This window comes from Eurosta solidaginis, chromosome 4, assembly GCF_040869045.1.
Source record: "Eurosta solidaginis isolate ZX-2024a chromosome 4, ASM4086904v1, whole genome shotgun sequence".
In the NCBI taxonomy this organism is placed as follows: domain Eukaryota; kingdom Metazoa; phylum Arthropoda; class Insecta; order Diptera; family Tephritidae; genus Eurosta; species Eurosta solidaginis.
Genome location: NC_090322.1, coordinates 18,754,855 through 18,772,151, shown reverse-complemented (window position 1 = coordinate 18,772,151; position 17,297 = coordinate 18,754,855). Strand labels below are relative to the sequence as shown.

The 17,297-nt window shown below is 39.7% G+C and overlaps 1 protein-coding gene across 1 annotated transcript in view; it reads left to right on the top strand.

Annotated features, from left to right (window-relative positions):
* Window positions 1-17,297, top strand: part of LOC137248418 (zinc finger protein 721-like) — a 203,734-nt gene that overhangs the window by 14,846 nt on the left and 171,591 nt on the right. The window contains exons 4-5 of the mRNA XM_067779356.1: window positions 2,605-2,745; window positions 2,833-3,100. Coding sequence (XP_067635457.1) covers window positions 2,605-2,745; window positions 2,833-3,100 — 409 coding nt within the window. The remainder of the gene's footprint in view (window positions 1-2,604; window positions 2,746-2,832; window positions 3,101-17,297) is intronic.

The window sequence follows — 17,297 nt, the reverse complement described above, 5'->3', positions numbered from 1 at the left end:
TGGTTGGAGACACATTGCATGCAGGACATACATTACGTATGTCGGGGTTGATTCTGGACAAGTAAGAGTTTAACCTGTTACAGTACCCACAACGAAGTTGGACCAGGGTGACTCGTGCCCCCCTTGGTAATGTGCTTTCTTTTTATGCAAGGACAGGATATTGCATATTGTGACGGATATTAGCGATACGAACGTTACAGAAGGTTGCAAATAAGAGGAATTTCACTAAATTCGTTACAATATTAATTACGGGGTTCACCGGGCGTGTCCTGACAAAGGCTTTTACCGATTCTGTGTGGATTTGGCAAAGGGTCTGCTTATGCTTGCCAGGTTCAAACGGCTGTGTTGGCAAGTGCCGGATCTCGCCATAGTGCTTTAGGAGGTGTTCCCTTAATCCCCGTGGAAGCGGTGCTAGATCAAGCAGTTGTTTGCCAGGATGTCCTGGTTTGTGACAATTAAGCAAAAACTGCTTTGTGCTCTTTAATATTGAGCTCTTTGGCCTCATTATGTAATTGGTGTTCGGGGGTCATAAGGTGACATCCGGTGGCAGTTCTGATTGCAGCATTTTGAAAGGTCTTTAGCCATTTCCAGTGTGTATTTTTAAGACCAGGCGACCAGACTGGTGACGTGTAGCTCATGAGCGCGGCCAATTGCTTTGTACGTGGTTAGCAACGTTTCTTTGCCTTTTCCCCATGTGCTGCTGACAATCGACTTGAGGATTTTGTTGCGACTTTGTACTTTAGGAACAATCTCGGCGGCATGAGTCACGAAGGTTAGAGTATTATCGAACGTTACCCCTAAGATCTTTGGGTGACTGACAGTCGGTAGTGTCACACCATCGACGCGTACGTCCAATATTTGCGACATCTGTTCCTTCCGCGTAGTAAAAAGGGTGGCCGTGCATTTGGTCGGTGATAATGCCAAGTTGGGCGAGGTGAAAAAACTGGATAAATCGGGGAGATAGCTGTTTATTTTAGAAGCTAATTCATCAAATGAAGGGCCAGGTCCTGTAGCCATAGGTCTAATGACAGCTGGTATGTTTAATTCTTTTGAGTTTTTCTGTCATAATAAAGCATAATAATTTAATAAAAAACTAAAATTTACAAATGTATAAAATAAAATAAAGTAAAATAAAATTATATGTTTTAAATAGCGAGGCAGATTCATTTGCTTTACACAATTCCTTTTATTTATTTTTTTCTAACATTGATAACTAAAACAAAATCAAATAAAATGGAAAAATTAAAGGACGGGAAGAAACGGCAGCAAGCAAAGGTAAGGGAAAGGAATGAAGAGGGAACGAAAGGAAGAAAAATTAAAAAAGAAAAGAGAATAGAGAGAAGAGAAAAAATGAGACGAGAAGAGAAAAGAAAAAAAGAAAAGGAAGGAAAGTAAACTACGCGCTTTTTCAAGGCGTCATGTTCAAAACACGATTGAAATTTTTAAGAAAATAATTTTAATTCGTATAACAAAAAGCTCAATCTGACTTATAAACTATATTAAACTGAGTTTAAACCACACAACTTATTTGAAACACAAAGCCATTTTTCATCACCCACTGCCGTACTTTATATTTTTAGAAACTCACAATATAGCTGTCAAAACTGTGTTTTTGCTAAGAAAGGGTTTGGATATAAGCCGAAGATGTTCCTTAAGGCTCTCTTGCAGAACGGCAAGTTAAATTTTTTAACTCAGACAACGTAATATGAGGGGTTAAATTCATACATTTTTGACACATTTTTGAAAGTAGCTCTAAGGCAAGGTGCACACGATGCTACTCGTCATAGACGCTGCAGGCGAAATTTTGTACGCTTTGATGCCGAACACATGTATTTGAATGGAGAGCTGCATACGAGGCGTCAGCTGCATGAAAGCGACAAAGCATGAAATTTTCTTGTAGCTAAGGGTACAGCAATGTTGGTCGCTGAGCGTACGTACGCTTGAAAAAAAGAAGAACAAGATGTTTGTTTACATTTTTTGTATGCAAATTTGTGTAATTAGTTAAAGAATGTTACTTTAGTTAATAAAAGTGCGTGAAAGGTATATTACCAAAGCGAAAAAGAGTATTAAACACCACAACAGCTTGGTTAGAGATGGTTGAAGCGTTTAAAAGGCTAAAAAGTGTTGGAAACTAGAAATCACCATTTTCTCTAGTCCGCGGTGGTTTAAAATTGCCTTTCATAATTTACAGAGGCACGGGGATGCAAACAACGTTTAATACCTATTTTCCTTTGGTTTCGGGGACGGATATAGCTGAAGAAATTTAATTTTTTTTTTTTTTTTTTTTTCAATAATTGCTTTTTGTAGCGACGCTCGAAAATAGCTCCGTGTGCAGATCTTGAGGCGTAGAGAAATTGTAGCTATATGAAATATCTTGTACGCGTCCATGACGTGTGCACCTTGCCTAAAGCTAAAAAAATAACTTGCCGTTCAGCAAGTGGGCCTAAAAATACTAAAAAGTTTTACGACCAGGTTTAAATTTGAACATACTCCACTTTTTAGTAGACAAAAAATTGTTAGTTTAGTTACTAAATTCAAATCCTCGCTTCTAATAAATAAACTTGTTTTTTTTTTTGTCTTGATGACTCGTGTTTTTTTTTTCAGATACAAAGACATACGTGACAAGAACTACCAATACCCGTGCGATATTTGTGGCAAACATTTTAACTCAACATGGCACTTAAATAGACATGAAAGAAGTCATAGCGGCGAAAAGCCCCATAAATGTGATTTTTGTGAAAAGCGGTAGGTCATCATAAAACTCCTAGTCTTAATACATACATATATTTCACCAAATTTTTTCTAACTTTATTTTTGGTCTGTGTTAAACAGACTTGCAGAAGCTGCGCAACTAAGGGAGCATATGCGTACTCATACCGGTGAAAAACCATATAAATGCAAATACTGCGAACGGTGCTTTACGACAAAAAAATTACTGAATAAGCATTTACGTGTACATCTGGGTGATAATATTCACAGATGTGAATCTTGTCCCTTAGCTTTTCGTTTGGCTTCGGAGCTACTGTTACATTCAACTACGCACAAAGACGAAGATCCAGAGACGCATGAGCGAAATATGGCAGGTTTAAGAAAAGTAGAGGCTAAATAGAAAGTAAATGGGTAAACTGGCATTATAAACTCCGTAGACTGTGATCTTATATTAAGGTTAATTACTTCGTAAAGCGCGGAATACAGGGCTGGTATTCTGTTACACGATCGGTGATCGAAAACAATTTTGGCATCGCAATATCTCTTAAATGGTGGATCGGATTAAGGAAATATGTTAAATAGTGGCTACGTGTACTGATTAGAATTCATTCTAATTTTAACGAATAGTTTGACAAAATCATATTTATTGTTTAAGTTTTTGTTGTTGTTGTTGTATTAACAGTGTTCGCCCCACTCAATGGGCACGACCACTCAAATTGTCATCGAAATCCTCTAACGGGAGTCCTAGGAAACTGGCTGTTTCAACAGGGGTGGACCATAGGGAGATTGGTGTTAGAGGCGTAAGTTTCACATTATAATTGAAAAGGTGGTTGGTGTCATGTGGGGACACATTGTGTGCAGGGCATACATCAGGGATGTGGGGGCTGATTCTGGACAAGTAAGAGTTTAACCTGTTACAGTATCCAGAACGAAGTTGGGCTAGGGTGACTCGTGTCTCCCTTGGCAATGTTGTTGTTGTAGCAATGTTTCGCCCCACCTAATAGCTGCGACCGATCACAAATTGTCATCAATATCCTCTAACGGGAGTCCAAGGAAACTTGCTGTTTCGACAGGGGTGGACCATAATGAAAGGGGTGTTAAAGGCGTTGGTTCCACATTACAATCAAAGAGATGGGTGGTGTCATGTGCGGACACATTGCAAGTGGGGCATACATTTTGTATGTCGGGGTTGATTCTGAATATGTAAGAGTTAACCTGTTACAGTATCCAGAACGAAGTTGAGCCAGAGTCACTCGCGTTTCCCTGGGGAGTATGCGTTCCTATTCCGCAAGTTTTGGGTACTGCTCCCCGAGTACTGGATTCACCGGGCAATTCCCGGCATAAAGGTCCGACGCCTGTTTGTGGAGTTCACCAAGGACCTGCTTTTGTTTTTTTGCTTCGTACGGCTGAGTTCTCAGGTGCCGTATTTCCTCAAAATGCTTACGGAGATGACTCCTTAAGTCCCTAGGCGGTGCTGGCTCATCAATAAGAAGTCTGTTGGGATGCCCAGGTTTCTGGGTATTCAAAAGGAACTATTTGGTTAGCATCTCATTTCTCTCCCTGATGGGAAGTATTCTCGCCTCATTATGTAGATGATGTTCTGGGGACATAAGAAGACAGCCCGTGGCGGTTCTGAGCGCAGTATTTTGGCAGGCCTGTAGCTTCTTCCAGTGGGTAGTTTTTTGGCTTGGCGACCATATAGGGGACGAGTAGGACGCAAACGGCTGGCCAATTGCTTTGTATGTGGTAATGAGCGTTTCTTTGTCTTTTCCCCAAGTACTGCCAGCAAGGGATTTGAGGATTTTATTACGGCTCTGGATTTTCGGAACAATTGCGGCTGCGTGCTCACCAAAATGTAGATCCTGATCAAACGTCACACCCAAGATTTTGGGGTGTAGGACAGTCGGTAGCGTGGTGCCATCGACGTGGATGTTCAAAATGGTCGACATTTGGGACGTCCAAGTTGTAAATAGGGTCGCGCATGATTTAGTCGGAGATAATGCCAGGTTTCGCGAGGCGAAAAAACTGGAGAGATTAGGGAGGTAGCCGTTTATTCTGTTGCAAAGCTCATCGATCTGTGGGCCGGGCCTGTGGCCATTATTGTGCAGTCATCGTCGTAAGAAAGGATAGTAACTCCTTCTGGTGGCGGAGGTAGTTTTGATATGTAAAAATTAAACAAAAGTGGGGATAGGACACCACCCTGAGGCACCCCTTGTTTAATTCTTCTTGGCTTTGATATTTCGTTTCTGAATTGCACCGATGCCTGCCGACCACTCAGATAATTTGCGGTCCACCTTTTAAGACATGAGGGAAGGGTAGACCCTTCCAAGTCTTGCAGTAACGTGCCATGGTTGACCGTATCAAAAGCTTTTGATAGGTCTAGCGCTACGAGTACTGTTCTATGGTGGGGCTTCTGATTTAAATCACATTTTATCTGGGTGCTAATGGCATTTAGCGCGGTGGTGGTGCTATGGAGTTTTCTAAAACCATGCTGATGACAGGCTAGCTGCAAATTTGCTTTGAAGTGGGGGAGCAAAATGGCTTCAAGCGTCTTGGCTACTGGCGATAGGAGAGATATCGGGCGATATGACTCTCCTATGTTAGCTGGTTTCCCAGGCTTTAGAAGCGGGACTACCTTGGCCATTTTCCATTTTTCGGGTATGACAAAGGTGGAAAGAGACAGGTTGAAGACATGTGCTAAATATTTGAAACCCTGATGAAACGCTGATGCTCGGCATTGGTCCCGACTCTACTACGGAGATTGTAGGTATGAGTGGGAGCAGCCGCGTGAGTTGGTGGTGCCGTGGGCGCGAGCATCAGCGGGTACTTGTTGTGGCTTGCTGAGCAGCGGGGCTGCTGGAAGGAAGCAGAGGGGGGCGCTAAGGCGCAGACTACGGGACGTCCTAGGACGTGAACAGCAAGGAGCCACGAAAGATTTATAGAAGTTACGTGGACGTCTGGTTTTGGGGTCTAGTCCAGAACAACCTGTCCGATGCAACCATCCCTTACACGAGACACACTGACAAGAGTATGACCGTCCTAAAAAGATTCTTTTCCGGCAGATGCAGCAAACCCATTTCTCCGGACCGGGGTCAGGAGATGGACCCGGATAGGGTTCGATACCTTCCCGGAGCAAGAGAATATGAAGCAGTCGCGCTGCGAGGAGCTGCTGGGAGGATGACAATTTGTGGGAGGGACGTAACAAATTAAATGGGGTTACACTAAAATGGCAGTCCTTGGTCGGGAAAAATCCCGAGTCGGTCCGGTACATAGAACCGACGGCCGTGGGAAACGCCCTTGGTAATGTGCTTTCTTCTTATGCAAAGGTAGGATATTGCATATTGTAACGAATTTAGTGAAATTCCGCTTTTTTCCAACCTTCTGCGTTCGTTTCGCTAAACTGTTGAATAAAACAAACAAAGCTGTTCGGACGCGTTTTAGTGTTAGTCTCTATCTTGAGTTTTGCATTTTCTTGTAGTTGTTTATCTTGTATTTATTAGGGCCGGCTGCCTTCAGCGGGTGATAGAAAGAGATACAGAATGAGTCAGCGATAGTCAATAAAAAATCAGGCGATCCATTCTATTTGTAATTTTGACGTCTATGCAGAAGTTATCACACTTGTCTTATCCACAATGGGTTTTACCTTCTAATCTTTTTATCCTGTGCTGAAGTATTTAGCCTGTTCATAGCAAATAAACAGACAATAGTGCACGTTAGTTTATAGAAAACCAACTAGAGATATACGCAGCCAATTTTCGTCGTTTTTCGCATGCCGCCGCCGAATGTTAAAAATATCGGCGCGGCGGCGGCGTTCGGCGTATTACTATATTTTCTACTCTTTTAAGACTGTCTGGGCCATTTATTGTTCATATCAAAGGTTGGTCCGTTATGGTCGAAGGGGGTATCAACAGATGCGCACCACTGCCAGTTATAGGATTCCAATTGCGAAATTTATCTCTTTTAAAGCTGGAGACATTGGTGCTTTATCGGTAACCGTATCGGTAACCTTTTAACAGCTGATTCGACCAACCTTATGAGAATCAATGCAATCGATTATTGGTGCCCCTAAGGTCGTAACCGTATCGTAGCCAACCAATTGGTTTTTGGTTTACCGTCGTAACGATAAACAGCTGATTATGTTAGGGATACGACTACAGCGATACGACACCAATGACTCCAGCTTAACCCATTCAAAAGTAATTTAATGCTTTCAATGCCAGCTCAACACGGATTTTGCATCACCCAATTCACCAAGTTATTGAAACAAAACATTAAAGGAAAAGTTATATAAAAAATTTAAATGATCACGTTGCATAATTAAAAAAAAAAAAATTAATAAGGAACAATGAATTCAAATAAAATGGCCCAAGTCGAACAAGTTTTGAAATTGTCCGTAAGGTGTTAAAAAAGCAAGCGAAATCAGTGATGCAAGATCCTTTTGTAGGTTCCAGAGGTTTAAGCACTCCTTTAAAATGATTCACCACATACTTAAGTTGAAGATATATGTACATACGTATGAGAAGCGTTTGAAAAATCATTTGGCCTAATATTGAAACATCTGTTGTTTATTTGTGGAACTTTAAAATAGCGTCTGAAATGTTAATTTTAATTTTCACACTTCATCATTCAATACCCAAGTCTCTAAGAACACTCAAAGTTGTGAAGCAAAAGCTTTCCCAAGACAGTCGAACCAGTTTGAAAACTGAAGCTACGCGGTTATTTATAATTAAATTCTTGTATCCTTGGTCGGGAAAAATCCCGAGTCGGTCCGGTACATAGAACCGACGGCCTTGGGAAACGCCCTTGGTAATGTGCCTTCTTCTTATGAAAAGGTAGGATATTGCATATTTTAACGAATTTAGTGAAATTCCGCTTATTTCCAACCTTCTGCGTTCGTTTCGCTAAACTGTTGAATAATACAAACAAAGCTGTTTGGACGCGTTTTAGTGCTAGTCTCTATCTTGAGTTTTGCATTTTCTTGTATTTGTTTATCTTGTATTTATTAGGGCCGGCTGCCTTCAGCGAATGATAGAAAGAGATACAGAATGAGTCAGCGATAGTCAATAAAAAATCAGGCGATCCATTCTATTTGTAAGTTTGACGTCTATGCAGAAGTTATCACACTTGTCTTATCCACAATGGGTATTACCTTCTAATCTTTTTATCATGTCCATTCTCTGCCGTGGCCACCAAGTTTTGTTAAAACGGATTCCTGTACGAATATAGTTGACATTTTCTGAATTTTATGGATGCTAATTTCATTGCAGTGGCCTAAAATACTTTAAGAAGATTTATTTATTCTTTCCGCAAGGATTGTTTTCGTTTTCGCTTCAACTTCCTCTACTCCGGCAGCTTGCTTTGGCATATAACTGGACCCAACGAACAGACACAAATTATAGCTGTCTATTATAATGGAAGCAATAGCCGCGGCATTATTTGTGGAGTTGGAAAGCAACTCATACGAAAATGGTCAGGCGAGAATGGAAAGGCATTGTGTGTTAATATTTGTGTAATCCATTTGAGATGAGTGACGAATTGTAAGAAATTTAACTTGAAAGTGGTAAAGTTTAATGACTTATTTTCTTATTTAGGTTAAAAAAACTCGACTTAATTAGGATGCTTTCAAGTATGTGTTAGATACTTTTGCGGGGCAAATACGTCCAAGGGCTTCGACATCGACATGTTTTTGACCTGGGAACATATAAAAAACATTCATCATCAAGCCTGTTACGTTTCTCAACAAGTTTTACTTACATTTTTGCTAAAATTATGTTATAAATTAATAAAAAAATAAAAAGAAAATATTTTTCCGCCAACAAATTTGCAACTTAGAAAAACGGAGCTACGATCGAAATGCAGAATACACAAAATCGAACGATTCGAAGTTGGATCGAAAGAGATTGGAACACAGAATACCAAAATTGCCAAATCGAAAAAATTCCAATCCAAGTCGAAATGCAGAATAGGGCTGATTGTAATGTGTAACCAACGCCTCTAACACCCCTTTCATTATGGTCCACCCCTGTTGAAACAGCAAGTTTCCTTGGACTCCCGTTAGAGGATATTGATGACAATTTGTGATCGGTCGCTGCTATTAGGTGGCGCGAAGCACTGCTACAACAACAACAACAGATGAGTGAAGGAGCAAGGAGCTGCTCCGGAAATTTTCTGAACGATACGCGAGACTGAGGCAAAAAGCCCGGGTCTTTCCGAAATGGCCAAAACGTTGGTTTCCTTAAATACATACAAACAACACCTTTCCTAAATACAATTTAAAAATAGAAAAATCAAGCGTTTTAATGTAAGAAGACCGGCGTAAACTGGTCCGCCGCCGGCGGTGTATGATAGTGCCGCCGCCGCCGATATAGTGATCGGCGTAAACGTCTACTGCATAGAGCTGCCAATATAACTGAAGCGATCAAGTAGAAGCCATTGTGGATATTCTTTTTTTATTTTATCCACAATTGTAGCAGCCAAAGACGTTCGAATAGTCCAACGTCTTTGGCAACAGCATAACTAGCAGCGCTGCAAGCAAAACTTCTGAACATGTAATTTGGCCATTAAGGATCAGACTGAAAGTATCGATCTTTATTGTCGGTAGCATTGTTGTAATACATTTTTAAAGGGGTTGACTGCAAAACACGACAAAAAATTTTGGGATAAGTGTAAAAGGCGTGTGTCGGCCGCTTTGTTTCATCGCTTCGCCATACTGAAATGTTCAATGTATGGCGTCACGTATATCCTGCCATACAAAATTTGCGAATTGTTAAGCGGTTCTAAAAGGCAGATATTCTTAATTTATGGCGCTTTTGAAGCAAATCAACGCGTCAAGATTTCTATGTAAATCTAGCGTGATGGGTCGATTCCAAGCGAAGGAAGCGGGAACGCATTTCATAAATGTCTAATGACGCTGTCAAAGCGTATCGAAGCTACCAGAGATAGCTTTTATAATATTTATTAAAAATAGAAAGAAAAAAGTTTAAAAGGCGCACTCGTACTAATAAGTGTAGTTAGTAAACATTTAATGTATATAAGTATTCAAAAAAAAAAAAAAAACAGTTACTACTAAATTAATACTAATATTGTATAACCATTTAAATATTACAAAAAAGGAAACAAAATAAACATCTACTTAGATTGAAGGTAGAAAAAAGGGAGAGAAAAAATATATAAAATTAAAATTAATGTTAAACTAAATAACATGAAATAAAAGATAAAATAAAATAAAATACAATAAACTTGAACTAAATATTCAACAAAACATAAACTACCATAGAATAAAATAAAATAAATTAACAAAGCTAGGATAGAATACGATTAGAAAATAAAAGAGACTTCCATATAAATCAGTCGGCAATGTGTCTTAACTAATCTAGTTTTAGAATTAGTATGACAGTTTTTTACAACTTGTGTGTTGCATTAAACGTTGAAAAGAATATGTAATACAGTCGTTTTGAAATACACGCAACATTGATTTTTTTATGCCTTAGGGTTCTCCTTAGACTACTACAGATAAGCCTTAGTATCATATCACTAGTATTTGCAACTAAGTTTATATAATAAATTTTGAATTTAAAATGGGAATGCTGATGTCTCCGTTCATTTAGAATGCACATAGAGTTTACAGGTAAGGGGCCACCGAAATATAGGTGTCGGGGGCCATGGATTTTGAGGGTGGGATAAGCACCGAGCGTCGCAACAACACCCGCGGCGACCCCATGTATATTCGGCCTTTTTATTTTCGTTTTAATTTTCAGCTTTTTTTCATGCATTCAGCGTTTTGTAACCGATCATTTCTGGTTCGATTACATTTTTTTTGAGTTTAGATGTTTCTTTGAATTTTGAATTGAATTTAACGGTCTGTGCGTGGCATCCGGTTCGACCGGATGTCGTTTTTATTTTGAATTGTAAGCGTTTTGAGTAGGCTCTGCGCTTTTGTCAGTTTTTTTAAGGCATGATATGACCTTTTTCTGTTTATGGCACAGGACAGCAAAGTTGGCAAGAACCCCGCCCAGCCTACATGACTAGCCACAGTGCACCACTAGATCATGCCAACCGCCTTCCTTGCTGCTCCACTGAATATGTGTTACCATAACACTTTACAACCCATATACATACTTTGTGTACCAAGATAAATTTGCAGCCATACATTGAACACATATGGCAGTCGGAGCAACACACCAAACGTTCTATGTAAATCCTACAATACAAATACATGTATTCAGAAAGTTGTTTAAAGGGCGACCGGGGATTTAATGCAGTCCGCGGTACTTTTTTTTTATTTCCGGCATTCGAATATTGTTATTGATTTTGAAATTCCAATTTACAAAAACATCATGCCACCTTAGCTGCAATAATTTTCGCAAAGAATATAAAAGCACTTAAAACGGTGAAGGTGAAAAAGTAGATATAAACCGTTCCAGAGTATATGAAGATATGTGAAACAATTCCAGGTAATTCTTTACTTTGGCTCGCAGCTGCTAAAACTCGGCCAAAAATATCGGGAGAGGTGTTGAAAGACGCGTTTTGAGCCCAGGACCACGAATCCGAAAGCGGAAATTAGAAATTTTATTTCTTTTCGAAGATATTTGCAAACAACGTTTTAAATTTTCATGTGGTTGTTGTAATTTTGATGATTTTGTCGTACCCATAAGAAAAACTGTGGGTAAAAGTGTTTTGCGCGGATATAGTTTTGGTCTCCAAACCGGTGTTGGACCCATCCAGGGCAATTTTTTATAATTGCGGCCGAAGGCCGCCAATGCAGTAAGTTTTTCTGCGCAAAAATACTACGGATCCCACCTCAGGTTTCGGAGCGCACCGGGGCAATTTTTCGGTTTTTTGGAAACATCTTTTGACAGAAATAAAATTTATAATTTCCGCTTTCGGACTCGTGGTCCTGGGTTCAAAACGCGACTTTTGACACCTCTCCCGATATGTTTGGACGAGTTTTAGCAGTTGTGAGCTAAAGTAAAGAATTACCCAATATAGTAATGTATATATAACTTAAGAATCTCAGATCCTTTCACTTAAAAAAATTAAGGAGCCAACTCGCTCCAAACAAACTAAGAAGTTGAAATTAGTAAAGCACTGAAATTTAAAGTTAACACAATCTTCTTTATTCAAATGGTTGTATATTAACTTAAACACCGACAGCAACTGCCCAAACGCTCTTGGCGGTTTGCCAAAGAAACCTCAGCGCCGATGGCAGCGGTGCAACCCTTACGTAAGTGTAGAATGCAGGTGTGAATGACCCTGGCCTTGATTTCCCACAAGCGTTGCGTTATTAAATTATTGGTATTGCATTTCATGATGAAATACAAATATGCTTATGCTGCAGCGCATGCAACGATCGATGGGAAACAAAATGTGCTGACGTTGCGGCGCGTGTGTTTATCGAACGTGGCAATGGTATGAATGGGCAGTGGCTGAGCGTGTTAACTCCTCGCCTTTAAAGATCTACGTGCCGTAGATTAGGTGGTTGGGGTGAGTCCTCGTGCCTATTTCCGCGGAAACTCTTGTTCAATGCCGAAATGTTCAAGGTAGATATGTTTAATTTTGCTGTAATTCTCTTCCAAATTAACCAAATGACTGTGACCAACATAGCAAAGCCCACGATTTCCGATGTGATAAACCAGTCTGTTCTTCCTCTAAGGTATCGAAGAGGCTTCACGTTTCCTGTTGTTATCTCATGGGCAAAGTTGAGGTTGACTGCGAGACTTCTATTTGTAATAGTGGACAGCACAGGAGGTAGTACTTGGATGCCTGAGCTGCTTGTGCTCCAGTAGGTTCTACCGTCGATTCTAACCGTTTCGTTGTACAGTTGTAGAATATATGAGCCGCTCAAGTCATTGGAAGTATTGTCTGATCAAATAGTTTTATTGAAATTGTCCAAGAGGATCGTGTCCTCCTTGATTGCCTCAATCGTCGAGTCATTCCAGCTTATATATCGGCAACTGGTTTTTCCACCTTTAAGCAGACGTGGCACACAATCGTCCTCTCAAAGTAGGTCCAATGATTCTTGCTTACATACCATTGCGCTTGTAATGTGGGTGCCACTATCCTTGATGCCTTACGTTTACTTCCTGAACTGTATTGCAATTCCACCCGATGACCGTTCTTTGTTATTGACCTGGTGATTAGATGGTTGAACCTTGTTTCGGCCACCTTAGGCATGGCCAAAACGTTGTGCCGTTTGTGTAGATGGAAGGTTCTCCGTACTCAATGGCTTCTATAACATTACTATAAGGGAGGACCTCTATTTCGCTTATGATTCTCTTGATTTCTTCCTTGTCTAGCAGGTTGATGTTAACCACCCCTGCTTTAGCCATCTGGCTTGGACCAATTCGTTGACATCGTCCCACAGAATCCATGGTTTGTGTAGGATTGCCTGTGGTATGTTCATAATGTGATCATACCCAAGGATTCCGTTTGTAGCGGTTATGATGCCATTGACAGTCTGCAATAACTCATGACATTTTATAAATATTTCAGAGTTTACCTTGTATTGTTGATTGTTATTGGATATTAATGAATCCTGTACTTGTAAGACTTTATCCCAGTCCGAAGCGTCAGGGGAACCGGCAATCCATTTCCAAGCCGACCCTATCCAATTAATTTAGCGTCTAGGCCGTTTGTCTTTCGGGCCTTTCAGTTCACTGAGCTGAGCTTGGATTTTCTCCAAGTGGTAGGAGAGAACATCTGTAAAATCGTTGGTTTCGTTTAGTTTTAATGTTTCGTGTTTCAGGCGACTTGCTATTTCCTCATATCGAGATAGGTTGATCATGTGAATTAGTTTGAAGTATCCATTTGTTATCCAGCCGTACCCATCGCGGATTGAAATGATTGGAGAATCGATCTTGAAGACATCATACGTGTGCGCGGTTGCGCAGAGACAGATGCTGCGGGGATTAGATTTATTTTAAATATACTTAGTTCTATGAATTACCCCGCTTAGTAAAAAAATTTATTTTAATTGTATTAAAAAATATTATAGATAAGAATTTACAAGTCATCTCACGTCTAAAATAATTAATAGTAGTAACTTTGAGGTAACAATAAATTTGAAATAATTAAACCTTTTTGTATTTTTTTTTTTTTTTTTTTGTATTACAATATTTACATTTGTTTTAAATATTAAAGATACGAATTTACAAGTTAACTTACGTCTAAACTAGTTAATAGTAGTAACTTTAAGGTAACAAGAAATTTGAAATTGTTAAAAATTGTTTCCTTTTTTTTTTTGTTTTACAATATTTACATTTGTTTTGATTTGTTTGAAAAATTTTTAAAAGTTTATCTTATAAAATAGTGATTTTACATGAAATATTTTTTATTCAAATCTTTTAATTACATAGGTTGATAAGAATTCTGAATGCGATGTGAGTAGTGGCCCACATAGAATATACCCAATTCCCATTAAAAACCTAAATACCTAGTATTAGAAAGTGAGTTGCTGCTGGGGACTTTGGGGAATTATGAAGACAAAGGAAAGAATTATTTGGACCGCTTATGAAAGTGTTAATGGTTAGTATTTTGGAAAACTTTTTTTTTGCTTTTTTTGTTAATGGTTTAGTGTTCTATTTTTTTTATTTCGTGTTAGTATCGCTCTAGTAAGAGAATTCCATTCTCCTTTTTTTTTTTTTTTGTTTATATGAGAGCGTTTTTTTGTTCTTCACCGATTTGGTGCTTACAATATGTGTACAATTTATGTACTCCAGTGCGCACACTGTTGGTTCAAAATTCTTTTCGTTAAATTTGCATTGGAATATAGGCGTTTTCCCAGCTGACATTGGGAGGTTCGTGTGATCCTTTTTAGTCATAAGCGTTGATAATTGCAAATGACCTACTAAGGGCACGAGTGGCTCCACGTCAATTAAAGCATAGTCCTCGCGGTGGAGTTGAACCACACCGATTGTCGTCAGTCGAGCCATCGAGTTATTTGGAATTGAACCAATATCTGACTAGATCGGCTGCAAGTTAATTGCACCCAAAACCCTGGGTCACAAGGATCTAACCATAAGAGTTGCCTTCTGACCAATGTTATCTTAGACGTTTTTGACGTCACTTTTGTGGAACTTTTTTTATTTTCGGTAACAATAGTTACGTTTCTGTCTTCAGCTACAGTTTCTTCTTTATAAAGAGGCTTTTGTTTTGCCTTTATTTGTTTGCTGGCAATCAACAACTTGTCCCCTGTTTCAAAGGAACGCGGTGTTGTGCGTTTAGCGTTCAACCTCGCATTCCTGAGCTCCTGCTCCTTCTCCAATAAGGTCTTTATATCCTCCATAGTTTTTTCTCGAAAATTCACCAATTCCTGATAATTTATTCTTGAGGTCCGATTGAGGAACACATCCGCTGGCTTTCGTTTGATAACAGAGTGGACAGTATTGTTGTATCTGACCACTGCAATAGAAATGCGTTCTTTTGGAGAAAGTCTGTTATATTCAACCGAAATACAGCGGTATATCTCAATCAACGTTGAGTGCAGACGCTCAACCTGACCGTTAGTTTCGCTTCGTTGTGTAGGAGTTTGGTAAATTTCTATGCCATGGGATCGAATATAATTTAGGACAAGGGGAGTCAAAAATCCCCTCTTATTGTCCATAACTAATATTTCCGGCACGGAGAAATAGTGCAGGAGATCAGTAATCTTTCTTCGGAGGTGAACGGAAGATTTGTTCTTTATTGGAAAAAGCTTGGCAAATTTCGTGAATTTGTCAATTGCACTAAGATACTTTTGCTTCTCTATTTCGAAGAGATCGACGTGTAGAATTTCGCAGGGATAATTTGGTATTGGGGTACATTGGAGGAACGGTTTCGCCGGATGCCTATCTTACTTGTTTAATTTGCAAGTATCACATTGCCTAACGTAATCTCTGATTTGCTTGGACATTGCGGGAAAATAAAATTGCTCGAGTATTTGTGCTGTGTTGTCACGGGGATTTCTGTGGGCTCGTTTGTGCTCCCTCTCGATTATTTCGTAGATCCTGTCCGGAACCGTAACATCTTCCACCACCCTCTGGGTTATTCTAATGCGGTACCTCTAGAAATTGTTAATGAAAGCGTTTTGGAGTGAAGCCAGGAATATCTCAGGAATTCTTATCCCATTTATCACATTTGGGTTGAGGCACTCCCTTAAAATAGTAACCAATGCGGCCGTATCCGATTCAGGAAATGACACATAGTGTCTGCTATAGCCCGGATAAGGATGTTCCAGACATTGTGGCCGATTACCGTCTCTGAAGATTATTTGGTTTTTAAAAACGTTAAGGGGGGCCTCTATATGTGGTATTAAATCCGAATTATCCTGATCAGCTGAATGTATCGTGCATTGATTGACAGTGTCAATTTCGGGTTTTCTTTCGAGTCCAGCACTTGTGGGATCCTGTCCTGAAACAGATGGAGCTTGAACAATGGTAGGATTGGTTAGCACATTAACTTCGGCTTTGAGACGAGAGAGAGCATCGGCGACTAAATTCGATTTTCCCGGTTTGTAGTTTATTTCACAATTGTCCTCCTCTATCCTGACCTTCCAGCGTTTCAGTTTAGCATTATGTTTTCTGCACCTCAGAGAAAACGTTAGTGGTTAGTGATCGGTGTATATCTTAATTTTCTTGGCACCGTATAGGTACGACCGCAGATTATCGAGAGCCCAAACTATAGCGAGGAACTCTTTCTCATTAGTAGAATAGTTTTCTTCGCATTTATTTAAGGATCGTGAAATGTAAGCTATAGGGTTGTCCTCGCCTACTGCTCCCTGGGAGAGGACTGCCCCGATGGCGAAGTTCGAGGCATCCGTAGTCAGGTTAGCAGCAGCAGATACAAGAAGCTGTTTTAAATCATGAAAAGCCTGAAGGGCCTTGTCAATTTTTACTTTTTTGGAACAATTTGCTTTCACCTGAGCATTCTCGCCTCGAGTGAGATTGGTTAGTGGTTTTGCCACTTTTGCGTAGTCTCTTATGAACTTCCTGTAATAAGAAGTCATACCTAAAAAGCTTTTAAAATCCTTGAGATTTTCTGGTGGTGAAATAAGTTTAATCGCTTCGACTTTGCTTGGGTCAGCGCGAACGCCATCAGGAGTGATGACGTACCCAAGGAATTCTACTTTTTTTTTGAAGAAGCAGGTCTTCTCCAGATTTACTTTAAGGTTTGCTTCGCGAAGCCTTGCAAATACCTTTTCGATGTTTAGTAAGTGTTCTTCCGGGTCCTTTCCAAAAACAATTATGTCGTCAATGTAGACATAACAAAATTTCCCTATATATTGGTAAGCATAGGCCCATTCATCGTTGAGAACGCTGTCTTGGGTATATCCGACGCTTTCATCAGTATCTGGTGAAAGCCAGATGTTAAGTCAATAGTTGTGAAGAAATTGGCCTGTCCTAAACTTAACAAGGTGGAGTTTATATCTGAGATAGGGTACGTATCGGCGATAGTGACAGCATTTAATCTCTTATAGTCAATCACCATTCTCTATTATTTTTCCCCATTTGGCTTTGGTTTTTTGGGCACCACCCATATTGGGGATTTGTAAGGACTTTTGGAAGCTGTAATAACTACCTCATTAAGCAATTCGTTTATTTGCCAGTCTACTT